Source organism: Calliopsis andreniformis, chromosome 10, assembly GCF_051401765.1.
Source record: "Calliopsis andreniformis isolate RMS-2024a chromosome 10, iyCalAndr_principal, whole genome shotgun sequence".
Lineage (NCBI taxonomy): Eukaryota > Metazoa > Arthropoda > Insecta > Hymenoptera > Andrenidae > Calliopsis > Calliopsis andreniformis.
This window is the reverse complement of record NC_135071.1, coordinates 20,960,157-20,984,468: the sequence shown is the minus strand read 5'-3', so window position 1 is coordinate 20,984,468 and position 24,312 is coordinate 20,960,157. Positions and strand designations below refer to the sequence as shown.

The 24,312-nt window shown below is 35.1% G+C and overlaps 5 protein-coding genes across 16 annotated transcripts; 1 reads left to right on the top strand and 4 right to left on the bottom strand.

Annotated features, from left to right (window-relative positions):
• Nucleotides 1-8: 8 nt before the first annotated feature.
• LOC143185150 (androglobin) lies at nucleotides 9-5,378 on the bottom strand. The gene is made up of 13 exons (XM_076387886.1): nucleotides 5,252-5,378; nucleotides 5,094-5,194; nucleotides 4,939-5,016; nucleotides 4,825-4,864; nucleotides 4,675-4,736; nucleotides 4,441-4,630; nucleotides 4,120-4,341; nucleotides 3,889-4,074; nucleotides 3,525-3,838; nucleotides 894-3,464; nucleotides 673-833; nucleotides 159-624; nucleotides 9-86 (listed from the first exon to the last, which is right to left on the bottom strand). The coding sequence occupies exons 1-13, from the start codon at nucleotides 5,376-5,378 to the stop codon at nucleotides 9-11; spliced, it is 4,596 nt and encodes a 1,531-aa protein (XP_076244001.1).
• Nucleotides 5,379-7,114: 1,736 nt separating this feature from the next.
• On the bottom strand, nucleotides 7,115-10,553 carry Pins (G-protein-signaling modulator pins). Its single transcript, XM_076387494.1, has 5 exons — nucleotides 10,147-10,553; nucleotides 8,236-9,456; nucleotides 7,941-8,158; nucleotides 7,706-7,850; nucleotides 7,115-7,628 (listed from the first exon to the last, which is right to left on the bottom strand). The coding sequence occupies exons 1-5, from the start codon at nucleotides 10,189-10,191 to the stop codon at nucleotides 7,428-7,430; spliced, it is 1,830 nt and encodes a 609-aa protein (XP_076243609.1). The 5' UTR covers nucleotides 10,192-10,553; the 3' UTR covers nucleotides 7,115-7,427.
• A 419-nt stretch (nucleotides 10,554-10,972) lies between these two features.
• Nucleotides 10,973-14,893, top strand: Sec5 (exocyst complex component secretory 5). 3 transcript variants are annotated; one of them, XM_076386540.1, is made up of 12 exons: nucleotides 10,973-11,313; nucleotides 11,392-11,692; nucleotides 11,754-11,949; nucleotides 12,023-12,524; nucleotides 12,596-12,885; nucleotides 12,966-13,150; nucleotides 13,218-13,332; nucleotides 13,430-13,693; nucleotides 13,832-14,158; nucleotides 14,241-14,425; nucleotides 14,496-14,716; nucleotides 14,781-14,893. In XM_076386540.1, the coding sequence occupies exons 1-11, from the start codon at nucleotides 11,205-11,207 to the stop codon at nucleotides 14,680-14,682; spliced, it is 2,661 nt and encodes an 886-aa protein (XP_076242655.1). In that variant the 5' UTR covers nucleotides 10,973-11,204; the 3' UTR covers nucleotides 14,683-14,716; nucleotides 14,781-14,893. The 3 variants fall into 3 exon arrangements, with proteins under 3 accessions (XP_076242655.1, XP_076242654.1, XP_076242653.1); XM_076386539.1 differs by having other exon boundaries at nucleotides 10,975-11,313; nucleotides 13,415-13,693; nucleotides 14,496-14,687; XM_076386538.1 differs by having other exon boundaries at nucleotides 10,975-11,313; nucleotides 13,415-13,693.
• LOC143184359 (rifampicin phosphotransferase-like) lies at nucleotides 14,862-21,387 on the bottom strand. 10 transcript variants are annotated; one of them, XM_076386530.1, is made up of 21 exons: nucleotides 21,059-21,209; nucleotides 20,858-20,954; nucleotides 20,342-20,778; nucleotides 20,141-20,265; nucleotides 19,931-20,069; nucleotides 19,649-19,829; nucleotides 19,465-19,575; nucleotides 19,163-19,387; nucleotides 18,970-19,097; nucleotides 18,775-18,897; nucleotides 18,496-18,704; nucleotides 18,282-18,427; nucleotides 17,941-18,207; nucleotides 17,714-17,864; nucleotides 17,100-17,636; nucleotides 16,711-17,013; nucleotides 16,196-16,585; nucleotides 15,780-16,105; nucleotides 15,611-15,695; nucleotides 15,236-15,536; nucleotides 14,862-15,010 (listed from the first exon to the last, which is right to left on the bottom strand). In XM_076386530.1, the coding sequence occupies exons 3-21, from the start codon at nucleotides 20,457-20,459 to the stop codon at nucleotides 14,919-14,921; spliced, it is 3,957 nt and encodes a 1,318-aa protein (XP_076242645.1). In that variant the 5' UTR covers nucleotides 20,460-20,778; nucleotides 20,858-20,954; nucleotides 21,059-21,209; the 3' UTR covers nucleotides 14,862-14,918. The 10 variants fall into 10 exon arrangements, with proteins under 10 accessions (XP_076242645.1, XP_076242644.1, XP_076242643.1 ...); XM_076386529.1 differs by lacking the exons at nucleotides 20,858-20,954; nucleotides 21,059-21,209 and adding an exon at nucleotides 21,245-21,387 and having other exon boundaries at nucleotides 20,342-20,816; XM_076386528.1 differs by having other exon boundaries at nucleotides 20,342-20,528; nucleotides 20,610-21,209.
• LOC143184361 (lipid scramblase CLPTM1L) lies at nucleotides 21,337-23,900 on the bottom strand. Its single transcript, XM_076386541.1, has 8 exons — nucleotides 23,471-23,900; nucleotides 23,247-23,358; nucleotides 22,834-23,051; nucleotides 22,461-22,746; nucleotides 22,199-22,387; nucleotides 21,939-22,111; nucleotides 21,618-21,869; nucleotides 21,337-21,563 (listed from the first exon to the last, which is right to left on the bottom strand). Exons 1-8 carry the CDS (start codon nucleotides 23,722-23,724, stop codon nucleotides 21,473-21,475), a joined length of 1,575 nt encoding a protein of 524 aa, XP_076242656.1. The 5' UTR covers nucleotides 23,725-23,900; the 3' UTR covers nucleotides 21,337-21,472.
• Between the last annotated feature and the right edge of the window lie 412 nt (nucleotides 23,901-24,312).

Genomic DNA, 24,312 nt, shown 5'->3' with positions numbered 1-24,312 from the left:
CATGAAAATTAGTTAAGCAACTTTCTATAAGGAAACAACACGTGATCAACTTTATTTTTTCCTGATCCCAGAGAATTCACATTACACTTTAAACGTAGGCTTAATATAATTAATTAATCAAAATATAATGGCTAAGATTAATTCTAGTCAACCTAAACCTTTTTTGACCGTTTGCTCTTTTTACTGTCACTTCGTACGCTTACTGGTCTCATGCTGTCAATGAAGGCCTTTCGTTCTTCATACGCGTGCTCCAATAGAGTTCGTCCACCCCAAAAAGTCTCTTTATGTTCATCGTAAAGCATATGAAACTTCTGTTTCTGATTCTTCAACAGAACGTGCATTTCCTCCAGGAAATGCAGATAGTCTTCCTTAGCATAGATAATGTTCATCATACGGCTGGTTCTCAATGTCTCTTCGTCCTGCTCTGTTTTTACCCACGGAATGTCTTCCTCCTCATCCTTCACCGTGTAAATTGACAAGTTTAACGGGGGAAGTTTCCTTAGCGATGCAGTAGGTTTTGGTGTTCTTCGTTCTAAATTGAGCGTTGAAGTCTCCCAACAATCGAAAGACGTTCGAGCACTGTCTCTCTTCGACGATTTCCTCGATAGCGTCGAAGACTTTTTACTGATGTCGGCTATCGAGGAATAGGATTTAATTTCGACTTTCGAAGACTCGTACATGGATTCAGCTGCTGAGGGCACAGACTTCAGTTCGTGTTCTTTTAGGAAAGCTTCTCTGAGTTCCCTGCCTCGTTGCAGACTGTCAGGATTCTCTGTGGCCCATACTTCCTTCATCTGTGCTATTTCCTTCTCCTTCGACCTGTCTTCGGAAACCTGCCAATGGAAAAAATTCCTTAACAATGTGCCATCGTCTGAGGATTATTTGATCTGTACCTGTACACCACTGCCAGAATCAATGACCACTTGCAGCACCCAATAAGGTGACTCAAGAGCTTGACTATCGATAGACTGTTTCGAGGCTTTCTTCTTCGGCAGTTCAGACTTGGACAGTCTGCTGGTGCTTGAAACGGATGACTTCATCTTCACGATAGAACCTGACGGTTGAATTCTAATATCTGTTACAATAGCCCACTCCGACTTCGTTAAAGGCCAAGTATCTTCAAGAACAAATGCTTCCAAATGGTAAAGCTGATGGTCCTCTACTTCTTCGTTCTCTTCACTCTCCTCAAAATCATTCACGGGATATTCTTCGATACTTCTATTCTCATTCGATAAGTGATTTTTATCGGTAGAAATATTACTGATCTTAACACTTGCCGATGTTTTAAAGTACGTTTGACTAATCTGTCGTTGTACCCCGAGGTAAACAGCAGGCAAAATAACTACCGAAGTTCCCTTCACCCATGACAAGACATTCCTCTTTGCGTCTGTTACTCTGAGCTCGATCTTCACCTGATCATAGGATGTTCTAAGCCTCAAAGACACAACGCTGGGCTCTTGCACTCGAATCGACCACTTCGCAACGTAGTTGTCTTTGTTTGGTATGTAATTATTGGACAGTTCCTCTGTCAGCAACACTGGAAGCACAGTGGTCGCAGAAATTGGTACTTCATCGGCCAGCAGATGCAACATTGCCTGTCCCTTCATTGAGATTATATTCAGTGTCCAGGGCAACTCTTTAAACGCCTGATCTTCGCTCCAACCATAACCGAAGACTGTGTAACCCAGTTTGTTATATTGGTAGCGAATTGGTGCCACATTGTTCACCAATCGCAACATTTCCTGACCAGTTTTATTGTTGAATACCCGTAGAGTGTATTTAGGTAGATTGACAAACATATCAACGGCTGTGATACCACTTCCTGTGGAAGGAGAATTCATCAGAAGCCTAACGATAGGCAACCACTGATTTGGTTTAACGTTGATTAGCATTCCGTTCAGTTCTTGTACTTGAAGCGTGTGTTCGAAGTCTTTGGAGCACGGGTACATGTAGTAAAGCACGTCATGCTGGTTCAACATATTCCTCAGCAACTGATTCGCGAGGGACTCCCGTTTATTATAATTGAATAGCTCGGCTAGTTTTAATAAATTACCCAGAACCTCATGGTGTTGTTTGTGGTTCGGATTATGGATGGCTTTGTATTTTCTGATCGTCAGCATTTTGAAAAACGATTGGACAATGGTTGCAGCATAGTTGCGGTCGTTGACATCGCGGTCTAACATGCTTCCATAAAGAGCCTTCACACGACCCTTAGACATGTTCAATTCCCGAATGGCCTTCAACATCATTCTGATCGCGTTAAAGCATTCCAGACCAATCGTACGGTTCAAAAAAAATATTCTCAGTGAACGTACGATGCCTGCAGCCTGGTCTGCAGGTACGACCTTGCGTATCAGTTTCACTTCTTCTTCGATGAAATATTCGTGTATCCGATTGTGGAAAATCTTGCTTTTGTTATTTGTGGTCCGAATAGGTGGCATGTAACTGTCGTAGTAGACCTTCAGAGCCTCTCGGTAGTGTGAAGTGCCAAACGATTGATAAGCATTGCTGACAGAGTTGCTGATATGCCTCACTAACTGATTGATTCTTTCAGACTCCGTGGACATTAGTTGGTACATTTTCTTACGATCTCCCAAATGGAAAGCCGTGTCTGAAGAAATTGTCACGAAACAATGAGATTCTGAACGACAGTAGACTCGCAGCAAATGTCTTCCTGCCTCCAATTCCATCACCGTTGATTTTGTTCCAGCAGTCGAGATAAGAGCCAAACAATTGGACTTTTTAGCTCTGTGCAGCCAGCTGTGCTTCTCCACGATCAGGTAATCTCTTTTTACAGTTGGAACAACCGATACTTTCGACTTGTTACCGTTTTGAAATTCGGTAGAAGCTTGGAACGTAGAGAAATTGATCAAGAAAAACTTCTCTTCGACGGAATCGGTGAAAATATACAAAGGCTCGTTTCTGCTATTTGACATTTTTTGAGGCCAACAATAAGAGTCGGTAAATTCGGCTTCTCTGAAGGTCGCTCTCAAAGGAGAACTCTTTCTGCTACCTTTTTTCGTCTCTGATCTCTGATCGTGTTGCTGCTTGGTGGCTAAACGATCAGAGATTCTTGCTGTGTATTGAAAGTAATCCAGTTTGTAGAAGAAGTGAATGTTCTTAACGAAAGGCTCCATTTTATTGAAATCCGCCCAGAAACTAATATTCTCAGGCAGAATCGCTTCAAACATCTTTCCCGAGGTTTGCTTCGAAGCGTCAAGCGTTTTAGTCTTTCGATCAATCTTGTCTGGTATTGTTTTATAACTGATATCCTCGTTCTGAATATTCGACTCCATGATCAGGTAACTATATCTGTTTAATATGGTGTCATCGTATTGCTTGAGAGAACTGACAACTTTTAAGAAACGAATCGGCACGAAGTACTCGACTGGATCAATCAAACCTTCCTCGATCGCCCACTTAAGCCAACGAAAGAGCTTCCATTTTGCCAGGGGAGGCTTCACCTGTTGATTAAATAATTCTACACAATATTTCAAAGAATCGTGTTAAGTCTTTCGACGTACATCCTTAGGATCCAAAGGAATATCTCGGGACTGAGCAATGTGAATGAAATGGCCCCAGCAAGGAGACAAACCAGGAACAGTTTCCGAAGAGACTTCCTTTATGTCTTCCAGACCAAGGCACAAAATCACTGGCTGCGGTTTTCTTGGCACTTTCGGCTGCTGTGCGCTGCCTTTGGTCCTCTTCGTGACGTTGGACTTCTTCGATCGACCTGTATCCTCGGATCTCTTCGAGGGATCAGTGCCCTTCGACCGCTTCGTCCATACAGTGTCCTTAGACTTTTTCTCCTCGCTGTTTACCTTAGACCTCGAGGCCTCTGTATACAAAGCGTTGAAACTATAAACGAATCGTGGCAGCGACAGATACGCGTCAGACGGAACCAACCCTGACTCCTCTGCTCTCCTTCCGCTTCCCACTCAAAGTGATCCGCGTACTTCCTCAGGAAGTCCCACTTGTCCTGGGGAGACAAATACCCGATGTCCAGTTGCAAGCAACACCATCCTGGATTCAATTCAAAGGAGCAGCATTCAAAGATAGCAGATGTGACGTTTTCTAATTTCACCACGACATATTTTATTGCTATTTATTCGATGTTACCAGTTAAACAAGCAACAGGATGACAGTCTACGACTTCACGATCTTGAGACCACGTCAGAGAGCATAGTTTTAATAGAGCCTTTGCAACAAGCATGGACCATAGCTCAGAACGATTAGCAGTGCGAGGTAAAAGTGGTAATCCTTGTTCGTCAACTGGTACCATGTCATCCACTGTGATGCGCCGCCAAAATCCCAGGAAATATAGTCGCACAATATATTTCCCTTCCAATCAAATATGTTTACTTAAACTTTTTACTTCAACAGATGCCAGAAGATAAATTAATTGTAATTTGGGTGAATGAGAAAAATCGCTGGATATACCATTTGGATTTACAGTGGGTCGATGTTGCACTCCTCTGCCAGCCTTGTTCATCGAATAAACATTCATCCAGCCTTGCCAGGATTGGTCCCGCCCGTTCCAAATGAAATTATTGTTCTCACCACTTACTTCCAATCCATCCCGACCACAGTACTGAAGATTTATTAGCGCGGAAATAAACCATCGCACGAACTGAAAGTCGTTCCTAATTGAACCACGTTCAACTGCAGGCGGACCACTCCTTTTAATCGACTTATTCGGAGCGATTGCACCATTTTACAAGTAATCATAGGGCGTGCTAATTCTTTCAGAAGAACTACTAGTTCTTATACTCGACTTTTACACTAATCATGGCCACTTGTATGATATAAAGTACGTTTATTTACAGGTTTTAAATATATGAAGAAAATTAGCGATATTGACATTCTTGACAAGTATACTATGAAAGAGTTACCAGTCGTTCCTTATACAAATCTGTATTTATATATTTGTTCGTTTACCTCACTGTGCAATATGTGTTTATTATTTTCGATCAAGTCTGGATATTCGAAACTAGGTGTGAACACTACCAGTGGCTCCTACATTTGCCACAATTGAACGTACAAACTGTTAATGAAACATTAAATAAATATATACAATTTCAAAAATGACCTACAGTAAGATTCGTCAAATTCTTTGCCCTTATCCACTGATAGGGTTCTAAAGACTGTGGTAACTGAACAGGCTGCGTATCAAGAAACAATCCGTCCGAACCATCTAAAATTTATATTATAAATGAAGCTCTTGCAAAATGTGTATTTTATTGATCGTTACTTTTAGGAGTAGCCCAGTTCTCCTTATTTAAAGTTATGTCAGACCATTCTGGCCACAATATAGAATCATTCCCAATAGACACATTGGATTCAGATTTCGCTACTTTCTTCCCCGTCACGACAGACATGTTTGAAACTCGCTCCTCTACTGATAAAACACGATCGATCTTCTCCCATAAATTAAAGACAGATTAGAATCGACAAATTACTTTAAGGACGAAAAGAGGAATTCTGAAAAAAGTATATATATATTTATTGAGTCTCTGTATTATACATAATTATATCAAGATAAAATGAGAAAATAAACCCTATAAAAAATTACAATTTAAACAAATGCTATCTCGTTAGTAGGCTGCTTTGCTACAATGTTGTTATACTGGTTAAAAAATTTAACTTATTAAAAGATATATGTGTATATACTATATATAATCTAGAAAAAATGCAACCTCTAAAAAAAATAATATTATCGATCTCTTATTGTAGTAACCCAATAACGAATCAACATATGCTTCTTCCGATTCTACTCACAAGATGAAGAATGAGCTTGTACGCGTTTACACCATCAGAACGAACTTCAACTCGCGGATTAAACACAGTTACATATTTTTCTCGACAACAAGAAAAATAATACTAATCATACGTACAAGAATTACACTTTTAGTTCTCCCCACTTTCCCATTTCGTACGATGCTAACTAGTTATTCCTTTCTTCTTTCACCAACAATATTCATGATATAACTTTATAGTCACTTAATCAGGCTCGGTTTAGTTTTATAGTCGGTTGGTTTCTATACACGATAAGTATACACAGTAAGTAGGAGTAAGGTATTTTAGCCTCGAAACACACCCAAACCTAATTAGGTCGATAGGATTGCATAACTTATTAAGGCATGTTGACAGAAACGTTTCTCCGATAAGCGTTTCATTGTGTATTTAGAGGTAAAGAATGTCGAGAAATTCAGAATAATTTGTTACTTATTGGTAGATACCTTTAAGGATATAAATACAATGGAATATTTAATGGAATGCTGATCGTGACTTTCTAATGAATGTGTCTTATTGTATTCAACAATTTTTTAAACGTTCTTGGAACACAAAAAAATCAGGCGGTACAGTGATACGTTGTACCAAATTGTAAGTTATAGAATCCGTATAAATTCTCTTTCTATATTAATTCTATATAATTAAGTTTGTTAATAAGTTTCACCGCTCTAGAGTATATAGATATTAATATGGAATTTAGTTAGGTACTATTCAATTTCAAATAGTACCAATATTAGAAGAGATCATACGATAGATCAACTCTATCCACGAACACTCAATTAACATTCCATTTGCTTGTAATGTGCAAAGTACATGAACATAGAGAATCGATTTTGATTAATTCGTGCAAAATCTTCAACAGAGTAGATTCAACGAATTAAAAAAAGGTAAATGATAACTATCAGCAACATTCCTCTTTTCTTCAGTATCCAGCTACTTATGCATCAATGTTTGGCACTAATTTCATCACGTATTTTCCATCATTCACAAAAATGATCGACAACCAAATATAAATTATACAATATCTGATATGTAAAAAGTAATGCCAGGATAACCACAATAATACAATAGCATTATCAATCCAAGTAATGTTCATGTTACTCGTGCCTTTAGTTTGGCAGTGTTTCTATTCTACACCTGGCTCTCATCAAGAATATTTCTTTTTGTTATAAATTACTCAATCACTGCCCAATTGCTGCTATACAATGATAGTATTGTACTCCAAGAATATCAATATGAAATTATTCTCTATATAGGAAGTTCACCTTCTAATAGTTTATACGCACAACTTAGGCTCGTATGTACAGAATTTGGCACCACATTATGGGCACTCAAAAATTCTTTTAATTCCATTGAAATTAATTTACTTCTACAATAACATGTTGAGGAAGAAGTAGAAAACTAGTACCAGTGGACGGTATAATAGTACCTTGCCGTTTCCTAAAATTTTAGTCATACGGGTGCAATGATTTTATAGGCTATGGTCTGTGTATATGAGTCACATACTAAACATCTCTTAAATTATAAAACGGAACAGAGAATTATGTGGAAAGAGTTGCAGAATTCAATTACGTTATGTTGTCATAGAATCTTATGCGCTTATTTTTAAGTCATTCTTGCCATTATGTACTGTTTTAACACGCTTTGCCAGGACCCGAGGCCCTTTGGTCTTCCATTCGCCCTGCCTGAAGCCTCTGTATTAAAGCAAAAAGATCTTCCTCCGGAACCGTCGATCCTGCTTGAGTTCCATTAGATCTTTGACTGTGCTCCTCTTCGGCATCTTGCACTGTCGATGCTGCGGGTAAAGGACTTCGCTGATCCTCTAATCGCGAACCCTGTTTGCAGAACTTATTAAAATCTTTAATCTTATCAATTTCATAACGAATTATTTTGAACACTACAGTATACATACCTGACACCTTACAAGCATTTCAATGAAGGAATCATCGGCATCTTGGTTACTGTTTAGGCCAGGTAAATAAGGCAGCGTTACTCGTTGCTCATCCATTCTTTTACTTTGCATTCCAGCGATTAATTCTAACAAGTCTTCCCCATCTCTAAAAAATGAAATATGTGAAATATATTACACTGCATATTAAGAATGTATCAAGTTAAAGCAAGAAGCTGTTTGTGAAAAAATAACATACTTATCGTCTGAATCACACACTTCGGGTGTAATAGCTCTGAATTTCTGACTCCGATTTATGTTCAACGCACAGCGTTGATCATCCATTCTACCCGATTGAAAACGAGCTAGTAGGTCAAAGAAATTATCCTCTTCTTTTTGAGTAAACTGCGACACCATATTGTTACTTTTATCTGTTTCAGATTCTGCTTGTTCTTTTAATTTTGCATCTGGTGTAAGCTAAAATGAAAATTTCAATTATATGAAAAATGTAGGATTCCTAATTTGTTATTATATGAATTATATTGCAAAATTACCTTAATAAGATCCAAGTTATCCATGCTTTGCCGTCTAAGTCTATATCTACATGGTGAGGATATATTATAATTTGATCCTGTATTAGTCGAAAGTTTGTGGCCAATATTTTCTTTGTTATTCTCTTGCTGCCCTTTCTCCAAACCCAAAATCTTTTGTAGATCATCAACATTCATTTGTGCTGTAGCTTGTCCCATTGGATCTTCAAGTTCTTTTGAAATGTTTAAGTGCAAGTTGGCATAATGCAATGCCTTTTCATGATTACCCATTGCTGCATATGCATTCCCTAAAGACCAACATGCACGTCCTTCACCTACTCTATCTTTAAGTTGCTGTGCTATTTCAAGATGCCATAAATGATACTCTATTGCTGTTGGATAATCCCGAAGGAGAGTGTATGTATTTCCTAGAGAATAGCATGCCTGAGCTTCTACTTCTCTATCTCTCAATTCTTGTGCAAGGACTAGAGTTCTCTTATAATGTTGTGCAGCCTTTTCAAATTCACCAAGAAATATATGTGAATTCCCTAAATTACTGTTTGCTCTTCTTTCAGCAGCTTTGTCACCAAATTCTCTGGCAATTTTTAATCTTTCATTATGATAATAAATTGCTTGTTGAAAATCACCTAACAGATAAAATGTGTTTCCTAAATTTCCACATGCTCTACCTTGTGCAGCAGAATCTTCTAACTCCTTCATCAACTCTAAGTTTTCTTCATAATAGCGTACAGCTTGTTGTAAACACTGCCTAACATCTTCAGAGAATTCACCAGGGTCTTGATGACCTACTCTACCAGCTTGTTTTCCTTTAGCATGATAGACATTTCCCAAATTATATAAAGCCCTTCCTTCGCTCAGCTTATCTCCAATTTCTCTAGAGATTTCCAGATGTCTCTTACAGCAAATCATAGCTTCATCAAACTTTCCCATAACTTTCAATGTATTTCCCAAATTCCCACTTGATTTTGCTTCCCCTAATTTGTCTCCCATTTTACGTGCTAGAGTTAAATCCTCTTTATGATATTGCATTGCTTTTACATAATCTCCAAGGTAAAAATATGCATTTCCTAGTTGGCTGTAAATTGCACTTAATATTCTTAAGTCGTCTGTACCAACTTGAATGGCAGCTTGAAAGAAAGCCACACCAGATTTACAATCTCCAGCCTTACACAGGCGCTCACCCTCGAGTGCCAATTCAAGACACATGTTCCACCTTTCGCTATTCTGTTAAATAGAACACATACATTTCTTGTATATCCAAATATTATGAACTCAATTTTGCATTAATAATGCTTTAAAAATTGAAAATGATTGTGGATAAGAACATAGGTAGCACACACAGATTTTATTGTCCAATTGGGGTACCCTATTACTCTTTAAAATATTTCAACGTATACCTGCTACACCCTGTATACTTCTAACGTTCTAAAGTACATGAAAATCTTTTGTTAAAGCAGCAAAGAGATGTTACAAGAGATAGTCATAAAGATGCATGATTGTAATATTTCATTACAAGAAAAAAAAAAAGAGAAAGAATATTGGAATAATCATGGGAGTGGCTGAACATACAATTTTAACAAACTAATTGCAGACAGGATTAGTCATACGCATTCGTGTCTGTATCTTTCTTTCTTTCAAAATGTAAAATATAAATCGCGTGACATGCTCGTATAAAATATCAGTCCTTTTTCTTTAGAAAATACACAGCAAACATACATAGAACAGGGTGGATGATAGAAAGTGAACACAGTTTATGCTATTTTTATTCGTAAATGCATATTTGTAAGCAAACTCGAAAGTAAAGCAAACTGGAAGCATGATTGGAAAATGAACACATTAAATGAACACAGTGACATAATGATAAAAGCAGTATGAGTCACACGAAAAAAAGGGCAATTATCAGGGATCACTTACTTGCCCTTCCGACGATAAGTTTCCCGCGCTCGCGCTCAGAGACATTGTGTGCTGTTTCTCTCTTGTTCTCTTTGGAAATTAACAATCGATCGTCGCAGATTAACAAACCTTAAATAACATGCGTCTTACGTACACAGCAAACGGTTATACGGGTTATGGTAATAATTCGGCTCGCACAATCTTTCGCGCATCATGACTTTCACGCTTTTCAATCTCCGGTTCTCTTAATCATCTAATTTGCGTATTTCCCGCGATATAAAATACGCGTCTCTTTCACCTCCAGCTTTGCATCCATTCACTAACTTTCTGAATGCAACTGACCGAAAATTGAGCGTCCAAACAAATGGCGCTTGATGCATTTCGCTGTGCAGTGTCCAATCGCAAACAAGGTATACAAGTATAATATCTATCACTTTACGAACTTTCGTGGATAATATAAAGTAATATAGATTGTCTTAGCCGTCTGGAATTGACGACGAGACCAGCGAAACTGATCTTTGCATTCTCTAATCACCTTGCATAGAAATACATGTGGCGTATGTGGCTGTATATGCGTAGTACGTCATTTCTGCCCACTTATAGTGACGTTACGAAAAGGAAGCATTCCTATCTATGACAGCAAATTCTGTGGCGCAGCTTTGGCGCTACGAACACATTCCTATCTCTATAACCGACTGTACTCCACTGGGCCATGCGTGCGCATTTGTACCGACCGAGGCTTTATCGTAGCGTCCCCAGGTGGACAAAAATTTCGTGGCTAAATACTTTATGTACATACGCATGCATACTTTAAAGGCGTAGCGTGAATGACTGCTTCTGTCATTTTCGTTTGGTAATGTTAGATAATCTGTTGTAGGTTAGCAGGTTGGCAGAAATAAGTTTTTTCTCTGATTATACACTCCTGCATCTGGGATGTCTAGATTGACGTTAACTATTTAGATTCTAGAAGAATTTTAGAATCTACTTTCTCGATCAATGATCATGATTAGAATTATACATCTTCGATGTTTATGAACATTCAAGTAGAAGGAATTTTGTATTGAAGTAAAATCGAAAGGATGGGACCTCCACCGGTAGTGACAGGAATATCGCCTAAAGAAGGACCACCAGGAACTCGTGTAACAGTTCGCGGTGAATTCCTTGGAAACAAAGCTCAGGATCTCATAGGTTATGATTAGAAAGCTTATTGTAAAACATGTTATTTCTTCAAAGCTTCATTATTGCTGTAACATTTAATGCAAATAGGTTTAACTATATGTGGATGCGATTGTCTTCTATCAGCAGAATGGAAATCTAGCAATAAAATTATTGCCCGATCCGGGCCTTGTAAAGGTCGCGGAGACATTATAGTAACTACTCGTAGTGGAGGACAAGGTACGTCAACGGTACAATTTCGTGGTTATCACGAAACTATAGGTCCTATGAAAGAGTCTGCAGTATGGGTGGAAGAAGCTCCTATGCAGAGTTTTGTATGGGGAAGAAGGACACTTTCTCCCACAAATTATCAACAGGAAGACCCTTTGGGTCTAAGCGTGGAGGGCAATGAGTATGTTTGATACATGTTTATCCATTAATACAAGGGTTTCAATATTTTTTTTTTTTTACAGCAAAAAATTTCCTGAAGATGAATTAATTGAACTTTTCGGCGATGGCAGTGGAGATCTTACTAGTGAAAAATTTCATCCAGGATGGTTTCTTTTGCAACATCATCATGCTACGACGTTTGGAGACTTAAAAGCTGGCTTGACATATCTTAAGAGGAAAGTGAATTCTCAAAAGGAGGGTCAATTATCATTTTTAAAAGTGACTAAATTTACCTACTAAAATCAATTCTAATTGCTATAGTCTAGTTTCTAATACTTCATTTATTTTTTAGGCTAATGTAGGATCAGTAATGGAACAATTAGATACAATAATGTCATTAAAAGAACAGTTTGAAATGGACATAAAAAGTTATGGTAGTGACCCTACTGAAAAATTAGAAAAAGCTATTCAACAGTCCATGTCAGAGGCTAATAAATTATTTGATGATGTATTAGCAAGAAGAGATAGAGCAGATGCAACAAGAAATGCTCTGACTCTAATGCAAAGATATAAATTCCTCTTTTGTATGCCAATTAATATAGAAAGGAACATAAAACGGGGTAATTACGATCTCGTAATTAATGACTATACAAGAGTAAAAAATTTATTCAAAAACACAGAGGTTGAAGTTTTTAAAAAAGTGTTACAAGAAATTGAAAATCGAATTGAAATGTTAAAAACATTTTTAAGGAACAAGCTTCAAGAAATGCCTTTCAGTTTAGAGGAACATAAAAAAATAATTAGAAATCTTGTTAACTTGGAAGCAGAGGGAGATCCAGCTTGGGATGCCATAGGTATTCGTATTGTTTGAAACTTATATCAATTCTGTTATATGAAATAAAATACTAATAAATATTTTTTGCAGTTTCCCATGCAAATTATTTGAAGAAAAGCATTACTGCCTGTATAGAAGAACACTTGGAAGTGGATAATTCAAACGGAGATGAGTCGAGCAAAGTAAAACCTACACAAAATAATAAACAAATAAAACTGAGTAAAAACGATGGAACTGATATTCCCCCACAAATATCATATATCGAAGCAGTCTGTGATATTATTGTTGAACAATTACCTGACCTGTGGAGATTAGGTCAGAGTTATTTTACTGGACAGTTACATGTTGCCGTGGATGTGGAGAAGCAAACACCTTTCAAAGTAACTTAAATCGATAAAAATGTTTGTAAGACTAAAATTATCGGAAGATTTAATTTGTATCGCGCATTATTCTGATGCAGAATCTAGTGTTATCGAGCATGCAACATGCAATGGAAACCATGAGAAATACATTCAGTAATGATCTAGATGCAATCTGGCTTTTGCATATTCTACGCAGGATTAGACAAATGTATGCTTCGTTAATTCATTTGGATTTGCCAAGTGATGCACTGGACATTTTTGGAAAACTTATACTGGATTTAAGGTACAATGTTTTTTGTAAAGGTATTCTATAGTTTTTTGTTTAAATAACGTAAGGATCTTTTAAACAGATTGCAGTGCTTTACTGCTCTTCTCAAACAAACGGCAGAAAACATTTCAGCTTTGTATAAAAAAGAAGCTTGGCAGATAGAATATTTAAACGAGGATGGTGGTGTGACGAAAGTGGTAATTATTTAATCTTGAACGTCAGAATGTTGTGTTCATACTTTACGTTCGTACTAAATATTCAGTTTTCAAATTCAACCAGCCATATTTGTTCGAGGAAATGGTTATCGGAGTTACAAAACGAGCACGAGACACAGTAATTGCTTGTGGTCCTCGAGAAGGAGCATTGTTTGCTAATCCTAACCATCAGCTTTTATACTATAACTCCATCAAAACACTGTTCACATCGTTTGCGCGATGTTTACAACAATTGGCCTTTAGTGGTTGCGAAGAAGCTTTAGACGACGACGAACAATCGGTTTCACAATTAGTTGGCTCTCCTTCTGGTTGTAAGAGCAAGAGCAATAAGCATCACGGCCCAGTAAGTCTTTCGTTATACAAAAGACAGAATATAAAACTGATCATTGACACAGTTATTATGTCGTGATAAAAAATGCGACTTATAGCATCTCTCGAAATCGGTGCTATATTTTAGCGTTACTTCTGAATTTTTTATCAGACATGGGAGCAATGCCTTTTAATTTCATTGAGTAATATTCGTTATACGCTGAACACTGTCCTACCAAACATTGAAAATGCATTGAAAGATATGGATTATCCCACCTTATCGAACGCAGTTGGATGGAATTCAGATTGGACACAATTGGAAACATTGGATACTGCTGTCTTAGACGCATATTTAGAGCGTCGTTGCGATCCACTGGTTGGTACAATTGAACCAAGCATGTATTTGGGTGGCTTAGAGTGGGATTTTGAAACTGAACCGACTCATGTGAGACCATACGCGCAAGAGATATTAGCAAATCTAATTGCAGTTCATGCAGAAGTGAGTATCGCTTATAATTTTACTTCAAAATAAGGTTTAACTTTCAGAACTAGCACGATTTTTTTTACTATGATTACTATAGGTACGCCGTGTTGCACCCGCTCTGTTACCTCAGGTACTACCTCATATTATAGAAACTGTAGCAGAAGAACTTGCGAGGCTTATGTCATGCGTGACTCAATTTCGACCCGCCGGCATCGTGCAAGCACGGACCGATATCATACTTTTGCGAAATACCTTGCAATCTTATAGTACAACTAGAGCTAAGTAATTATCTTCATTCGTTCGTTGATAGTCTAACTTTGTAGTAGTGTTTAATGGAACGTTTGATTGGTAGGAATTTTTTTGAAGAGGCTTTAGACGCAATACCGTTACCCGTTAGCAAAGAAGACCGTATGCGAATCGACATGTTGTTATCGAAAGTAGCAACATCGATGCAGCTGCAATTATCTTGTCTTACTCGTGATACAACAAACAAAATAGCAACAACAGCAGCAGATCCTGACCGCATTACTACTGTATAGTTATGGTAATTGGTCATGAAACTAATCGTAAATGGTAATTACCAACCTCGGATATTATATTTCTATGTAAAGTTCTACACTACAACTCTTTGTTTCAGTTTCCACATCTACCATTATCACATTCGGGGAAATAAATGATACCTTAAAACGTAAAGCTGTAAAAAGAAAAGTGCGTAATATGTATGATAATAAAAGTTGTTTATTACAACAATATATTGAGTTGAATTAACCAAGCATTATTCAGAACTCTTTTCTACAATTGCTTCTTGGTCATGCTTCTTTACTAGTTGCAAAATGCCAGTATCTGCGACCAGTAATACTGTATCACCTAAACACACATTTGCATCTTAATCTGTTTCTATATACAATTTACTTTTAAAAATATACTTCGCAATAAAATTGAAGAATCAGTAATTTTGCTTTAAAATGAGCCCAAGCCCGCTGTTGTGAGATTTCTTCACAAAGTTGTAGCAGTTCAAGCATGAACAATTTTTTGGCCCAAAATTAGTGATCCTTTAATTTTACTGCCAAGGGTATATACAATTCTCTGTACCTGTTTGGAACATTTCCGTGGCTCTTTTAGCTCCGATTATACAGGGTAATCCATATTCCCTAGCTACAACAGCGCCGTGGCTTATAAGTCCACCCAATTCTGTAACTATACCACTCAGTAATGGAAAGTATGGACTCCAAGCAATATCTGTAGCATAAGTAATTAAAATATCGCCTTGCTGTATCTTATGCGTATCTGCAAACTCTGTTATTACACAGGCTCTGTTAAGTGCAGAACCACCGCATACCGGTAGCCCTTGAATCTTAACATGTTCGTCAGTTATTATTGTATCTAAAACATTCTACAAAGTAAAAACATTATTTTTTAGTTACTTATCGTTAATCACATTATTTCAAATAAAATAGAATGATTTACCTTAATCGGAATTGGCATACCAGTATTAAGTTCTTGGTAGCGCAATTCGTTCAATCGGGGAAACAATTTTTTCCTACGGCAAGCTCTATAAAAAATTATTAAAACATATCAGATGATATATTTTAACTATGATATATTTCGAAAATGATAACGTTAATAATTTCGTTACTTTTGTACAAGTGTAGCTTTCCGGTGATTTAATACTTCTCCTATTTCTTCATTCGTTAGGAAGAACACAAGATCTTCATTTGGTAAGTATTCTTCTAAAACCATTAGCTTTCCAAGTTTCTTATAAGCTAGCCTGAACTTATGTACAACCTTTGCGAATAGTGATTTTGTTATTTCCCTTCGTACAACAGCTTTTCTACAATGTGGTATGAGCTTTCGCAGAAACCACTTAGTGACAGCTGACTTTGGTGTTTTTAAAGACGCTATTGTCTCTTCCACACTAAGTAATTTTTTCATTTTGTTCACTTCAGGAGTTGCTGTCAGTAGCTTGACAAAATTATTACAATTTGTTTATAAAATAGATTTTGTACTTTAATGTATAATATAAAATTATATAAATTAAATAATTTATTTTACCTGAAGAGTGATAATAAGGTTCTCAGGTTTAAGGGACCAAGGCTCAGCCAGAAAGTCCAATTCTTGGATGCACCTATGACCCTGTTCCTGAAGAAGATTTTGTAATTCTTTACCAGCTAAAGGACAATTAATCTTTAGCCAATCGATAGCTTTCGTAGGATCCATTTTCCTAAATTCTTCGCCCTTTTCACTTTTATTGATATATTTTACTATTTTTTCAAGCCACGTTAATAATTCGGCACCAACGACATCAGTACAAGATCCTAGCAACAAAGCAATATCTGAAAAGTGTTCTGGTTCGAAGTCTTTGTAGCCTTTCGTTAAAAATATCATCGTCAATATCTGATAAGTAATACCAACTCTGGATGTATACATATGACACTCTGTAATCTAAAAGACACACTTGTATTATTTTCTTTTTTTATCTTTAAATATGAGTAGAATATTATATAACATTAATAATACTATAATGGAGTATCATATTATTATCAAGTCTACAATATTTGATAACTTACCTTTAAATACTCAGGATGCTTTTGATTAATTTCATTGTATAGACTATAAGCAGTGTGGAAATCTTCTGGGTTTAATATTAAATTTTGACATGTTTCTCTGGCAATTTTCTCCATCGAAGAATTCCTTATCATTTCCATTAGCATATTGTATATTAAAAATATTCTCCGGTGAAAACCAGCTTCACCGTTTCTTTCAAGAGCAATTCTATGTATTTCTGGCGTAATTATAATATTTCCACACAAAGCTAAATCGACCACTTTGTTCAAAATTATTATTTCCTTTCTGGGATCCCGCAGAAACATCTATAATGAGAAGATGCAATATGTTTCTGTTTTTTACGTTTATCATTTTATATTTTTTGTTACGTTATATTTATAATACATCTTACATTGTAGTAGTTTATGGCTGCTCGATTACCAACTACAAGAAAATATTCATGTTCATGATTATATATATGCGCTACTGCTTTGTTAAATGCTTTCAACATAATGGAAATATTCAAAGGTGACATTGGATATGGAAACACTTCCCCGACATTGGCGAATGTTATCAAATCAATATCAGAGGGCACACCAGTACCTAATTCGTGCATTAGTTCATACTCTGTCCATGAGTACAAAGTGGTAATTGGTCGTGCTTGGAGTAAATAAATCTTTTCATCGACTACTGCCCATTCAACATCCCGAGCACTATTGAAAAGGGTTTCTAGATTCAACCCTATGGTAGCTAATTGAAGAGCAATTTGCTCCGATATAGAAATCGTTTCATTCTCATCGTTCTTTAATTCAGTCGTAATCAATCCATCGTCACCTACTGACATTTTCTGTTTTTTATTTCCTCGTATCACATTTTCTACAGTCAACTTATTATTCCAGCTTTTATGAATCACTATAGTGTCTGGTTCAACTGCTGCCGATACAACAGTCTAAAATGTTACGAGAAAATTTTTGTTAGCTCTCTTTGATTTTCAAGATCTATAATTGAATATTAATCTAATCATACTTCTCCCAATCCATAATTAGATGTAATGACTATATTTGAGGGGTCTCCGGTAGTAGGATGCCTGGTGAACATAACACCAGCTGCATCAGCATTTACCATTTTTTGTACGCAAACTCCCATTGACGACTTTATAAATAAGCCGTGCTCTTTTCTAATGTACAAGTCATTTTCAATTAATAAATAAATATTTCTAATTAACAAGATTTTACATTTTCAACGTTATTTACCTATATTTAACGCTCTGATATGAAAATAGGCTTGCCCAACACATAGCAATATGTTTAATGATATTATCCATGCCTTCTACAGCCAAATATGTTGAATTTTGACCAGCTGCTGAAGTTTCTTCATTGTCTTCACCAACAGCACTAGATCTTATAGCATATTTAATTGATTTATCATTGCTATTTTCTTGTTCTAAGATTTTTATTGCTTTTAAAATTGCAATTTTTACATCATCCACGACAGAAGTTGATTGAATAATAGAAACCGCTCTAAAAAAACATGTTCGCAATACTTAAAAAGTAACTATTCAACGATTTACAATAAGACAATTAACGTAACTTACTCGTCACAATATTTTTCAAGATCACCATCCTTTTTTCCAACACTAACATCTTCAATATCATTTATTGCCTTCTGTAATTTTTTATGCGAATGTAATTGCAAATCAAGTGCGAAGATAGTCACACAAAATCCTCTTGGTATAATAAACTGAAAACGTTATCGTGAACTTAAATACAATAGGAAAATAAAACCGCGACATGTATGGCGTTACTCACATCTGCGTCTTTAACAGAAGTTAATACAGCTAGTGAAAATCCTTTTCCACCGACAATATTTTCATTTTGGCACCTTGCATCGTCGAAATGTACTACATAATTTGTTTTGTCTATGTAAGAATAGGGTTGTTTTATATGCAATAATTTTACTGGAGTCTTCGTCTGATACAGCCCATTATAGGGACAACATAATTGTATCAATCCAGTACCTATTGGAAAATAAGTTAAGCGCTCTATAATATACATAGATATTATACAGAAACATTTCAATGACGATACCTGATTTTCCATTCAATTCCAATTCCGCAGTAGCAATTGTATTTTTCCAATTCCATGGTTGACCATAATACAAAGTTGTTGGATGAATACCCTTCGCAAAAATATTGTACTCTGTACCTGCGACTAAAATTAAATAAATCACGATTATGTATTGATCGTTTACTGTTAAATGTTTATAGAAACTGTAAAACAAACCTGTGAATGATATTTTACACACCAAACTATCATCAAATTTCTTTTGAGTAAAATTAGGTAGTTTTATTTCTATCTTATCTATTTTACGTACAATTTCATTATTATCTCTAAATTGACCATACAGTATTCTGTAATTGAGATTGGTTAAATTATTGATAAAAATGTTTGAAAACTGATTCATTTGTTAACTCACTGTGGGAAACTATGTTTTGTACTACTCGTATTAAGATAGTATATAGCTCCACAAGGCATTATACCATATAAGGTAACAGATTCGTGAAACTCATGAGACTCATGTTTTCCCCAACGATGTTGATGAAGTCCGCGCAAATACAATGTAGAGACAAGTCCATTTTTGTATGTTATTTGTCCTAACATAGATCCAAATTGGTCAAAACCAACATACTCTAATAACTTTCTAGAAAACGATTACAAAAATATTATATTCTATTTAAATAAGCAATGTTTATGAAAATGTTTTTGTTTTTACTATACATTTTGTTCAACCATTCAGGACTTCTCCATGGTTCAGAAGCTAATGCTTCTGCATGTAATCTAGAACTCCAATTGTCAGGCCATTTTAGTGGTTCAGAATTTGCAATAAATCTAAATAAAAAAATAAATTACTCAATTTTTAGTCAAATTAACAGAACATAGTGATGAATGCTTTATTTTTTACAGCAAGTTCAGACGAATATGTTCAATGTTCCTATCACTACATTCATCGCCATCAGCTAAATTTCTCAGCATGCCATTGTAAATTATTCTCCAACGTTTTTGACTTTCTAATAATTCAATTTTAATGCCACCTGCTGTCCACTCCTGGTTGAAACTGTTCATCAACGTCGTATCAGGATAAGCTATTAAAAAAAAAAAAGAGCCAAATTATTGTTTACCAGTTTAATGTCGCATTACAATTTTTGTAATAAAAAAAAAAAAAAAAAAAACAAAAGTGTTGTACCAGGTAAAACATACAACTGTCCCTCTGAAGTAGTAAGACGTAGCGATACTTCTACAGTTTTAAATCCTCTCTGAGAGAATTTAACAAATACTGAATTACCCCTTTTATCCGTGGCAAAAAAAAGCAAGCTATTGCTACTCTAAATGTTAAAATAAAAGTTAATATTATCGTGTACTAAGTTATGAATATAACGATACAAATAATACTTACATTCTTATCCCTGATACTCGAATTTTCCAAATAGTTCTTTTTATGATTGTGTAAATTTACCCTTTCTTTCCTTTTCATAAGAATAGAACACTCTGCCCACCAGCGTTTGAGCAAAAATCTAAAATCTAAAATCAATTTTTATTATTGTAGTGTAAAATGTAATCGTCTTTATCTATCTTATTTAAATAAACGAATACTTACTTGGAACGTCATGTTTGGAATTTGATCGTTTGTTAATTATTGTTGTGAAACAATAATATAGCCACAAAGGAAGAAAAATAGAAAATACGATTTTAGCGATGAATAGAATGTCCTCCATTTTAAGATTTAAGTTTATAGTAATGGTTAATTAAGTATAACTAACAAGTACGTATTAACGTTTGTCTTCCTAAAATACCCATATATATACCTTAATGAAGTTTGACTCTCTTTTCGCAAATACTTAATTCGTAAAAACACAATGCTCAACTGCACTTTATCATCTCTACCGTTTCTGCGACTGTACAAACTTTTATATGTGATATATATATTTACACTGTTTGCTTATCAATTAACACGATAAGTTATATTCAAAGTACTTCACTTGCCATTAATAATGTCTGACCAACTTTCCACATGAATTCCTGTTTTAATATCTCCTATATATACATTTAATCTTATCTTTCAGCGATCCAACCTGTATTATTTAAATTTAAAACGTTGATTATTCGGACTTACGGTAAAGACTGTACATGAAATTGAACTCCGTGATTATTACGTAACGTAACTGAATGCGTAAGATCTTGCAGTTCCTTGCAATATTTTACATAGATTCCTGTATGATGAATGTGACAGTATAATCTAAATATTACAATATTGTAACGTATAAAGTTCAAATCAATCAATAATAAATATATTAATCGAAATTATCAGAAATACCTTATCAGGTTATTAGGGATTTTATCTGTCGATTATGATCACTGTAAGAGATCTATTGCGAACGCTACTTCAATCTCATAATTGTATAAGTTCTAGTAAAAGACCAGCAATATCACAAAACAATGTTAATTCAGTTATAAACTGCTTATAAATATAAATCACATAAATTGTATAAATATGTACAACCTGTTGCATTAAATGCTTCGCTTCAATGTTGATAGTATTTACAGAATTTTAAAAGTCAGTTTGATATAACCAGAATATGATGTCAAGAGGAATAATTTTGCACTTTAGTATTTATATATCAACAAGTTATTAATTCCATGTGACTTAATTAATTATAATATTAATCTGATTTATATAGAATAGAAACTGAACGATAAAATATGAGCTTCCATCTCATTTCGTTCCATTTCAGTTTGTTTTTTTGTTTAAATTTTCAAAATGAATGGATTCTTCGCCGGTAGTATAAATGTCTAGACGAGATTTGTCCACTGGATACAACCTGCAATGGTATTCATGGATGTGCGAACGAATATTTTGTTTAAATATAACTTACCATCTCTGATAAAGATAAACAAGAAACACTGCATCATCTCTGAAGCAAGCTATTCTGTGTGCCGTCGGTGTAACAATTATAAATGCAAACACATCGTCGATAAATGTATTGAATGCTTTATACATGAATGTTCTCCATGGTAAGTGTGCCACTGACTTCAATTTATAATTTACAAAGAGTTGAGGAAGCATGAATAAAAATCCAAAAGCATAAATTCCGTTCACCAAAGAATTAATAGTCCAAGAATACCAACTAAAATTTGCGATATCGTTTGTTAAATTTTTGTACACTTTTCAAGTAATGTTACAGGAAATTATTTACCTTTTGTGCGGTCGATAAAGTAATGAATAAACAGCTCCACCAATAACAAGAGGAAATAATAAGTAATTTAAGTAGCGTATACTTTCTTCATCAAATTCCCTTGTTTTTACTTCAGCTATATTGTTTGGACTGTTATCAAGTCGAAACTTCAGCATTTTCTTCAGTTTCCATATCTGTTGAGAAAGAATATTATATTAAAACATTGTAAGTAAGAATTATCTGACAATAGAAATGTAATATAAAAAATGTGTATTAGTTACCTCGATGATAGAACCAATTCCAGTTGGAATGAGGACAAGCAAAGAGGAACCTTGGTCTAATAAATATAGAAAAATTATAGTTTGACTAAATGCTGGCCATAGAACAGTCCATTTACTGAGACCCACAAGATTATCCTTTCTTCTCCAATAACTGATATCATTTTTGAAAGCAAGAAAATCGAATAACAACTGCAGTATCATAAAATATTGTAATATTATATGTATTTTATATTTCCTTCTATCTATTAGTCAATATACTTACATGGATTGCTGCAATAAGAAAAGTTCCTCCTAGTATGTATATATTAGTATCAACGAAAATTTCTTTTACTTCATCCACATCCTTATCAGAAAATCCTAGATTCTTTAAATTCTCCATAGTGTTTTCAACCTGTAGCGACAGTCTTAATTTTCCAAAGGAAATTGGAGAATACTGCAATGTAACATTAATGGTACTATTTTGAGGTGTCATTTTCACGAAATCGTGTTGACGAGTTTGTAAAAAATCATTGCTAACAATAGGTAAATATTCTCTGCCGTATAATATTCTGAAAAGAGACGAATAGAAACTAGTCATATCCCTTTTAGAAGCAAAAAAACTAATAATTGTAACACAATACTATATCTGTGCATACTTTAATCGCTTAATAAGCTCCATTGGTACTTGATGTAGGGGAATGTTTACATCTTCAGTCATTACTGTGAATGTTACCCGACTTTTAATATGTGTCACGGGATACTTGAGGGTTTCTGTCTTTTTCATTGTAGCTTTTTCACTTAGCAACTTAAAGGCCTCTGCTTCAGGAATCATATATTTAGTCATCTCAATGATAGTATGAGTTGCATTTGGATCCTGAAATAGATTTATGTTAAAGAAAGAATATAATATAGGATGCCCCAGAATTGGTAATAGAAGATATTAAAAGATTTTATTTTATTTTTTTTGTCTTATTTTGTCACGTAGAATCATCTCCTTTCCGCTTGTACCACCAGTTCCGGGATACCCTGTATATGTGCTAAAGAGCATCAGCATGTGCTTTACAAATACCTGACGTAACAGTCCAAACTTTCTTTTATACTTGGAATAGGGTGTAACAATAATATGCAAAAATAATGTTCCATTGTTTCGTGTTTCATGTGGAATGTTTAGAGTTATAGGACTGAAAGAAAAAATAATAGATATAAAATAAAATAATATAAATATAAAAACATAAAGCTATTATTAGACTGTTTCAAGTAATGCAACTTTGATAAGATAAAGCATGTACTTACAAACTATTTGCATGTGTGTAATTAAAATCTTTAATATCATCAACAAATCTAGCCTCTCCTTCATAGGGATATTTTTTAACGGAACTATAAATTATCAACTGCAAATGCCGTTTCTGACTTAGATAAGATTTTAAACACGGCGAGTAGTATTCACAAGCCGGTGTTACGAACAGTAAAGATAAATCATATATTGAATAAACAATATAAGCTAGAAATATATATGTCAATATCAATGTGAACGACGGACAACGCATTTTTGTATAGCTTCGTTATGATATTTTTAACACTATTTGCTTCAACTATTTGCAGCTAAGTAGTTTATACTGCGCCGGCATAAGGACGCTTCTGCATATATTTTTGTTTTTATAATGAACTTGCACTCGTAATAGAAAATTTTAATAAATTTATATGTATGTACATATTTTAAACGTTCAAATTTGTACCGAAAACATACAAATTATTTGCATTCATCACTGCTTTAAAGACGATCAAAGCTAACATAAAACATAAACTGATATAAATCATCTCCAAGCTGACGAGTAAATATCAATGATCAAAATTGTTGAGATCAGTGCAGCGTACTGTATCACTGAATAGCGATACACACACACCATCTAGCAAGCAAAAAGTGAATTACGTAAAGGTTACAGAGGCGTCGAAGTTTGTAAAATCAACTATTCCTACGTGGATTTGTGAGGTCGGTATTGCAGACCATGTTATAAAAAATGTCATAAAGTGATAGACCTATTCTACACCTATTCTATGGTGAAGTGACAGATATAAAGACTATAGCCATCTGGTGGCGGTAGGAAACGAAAAGAGTACCTCTATAGGCATCTAGT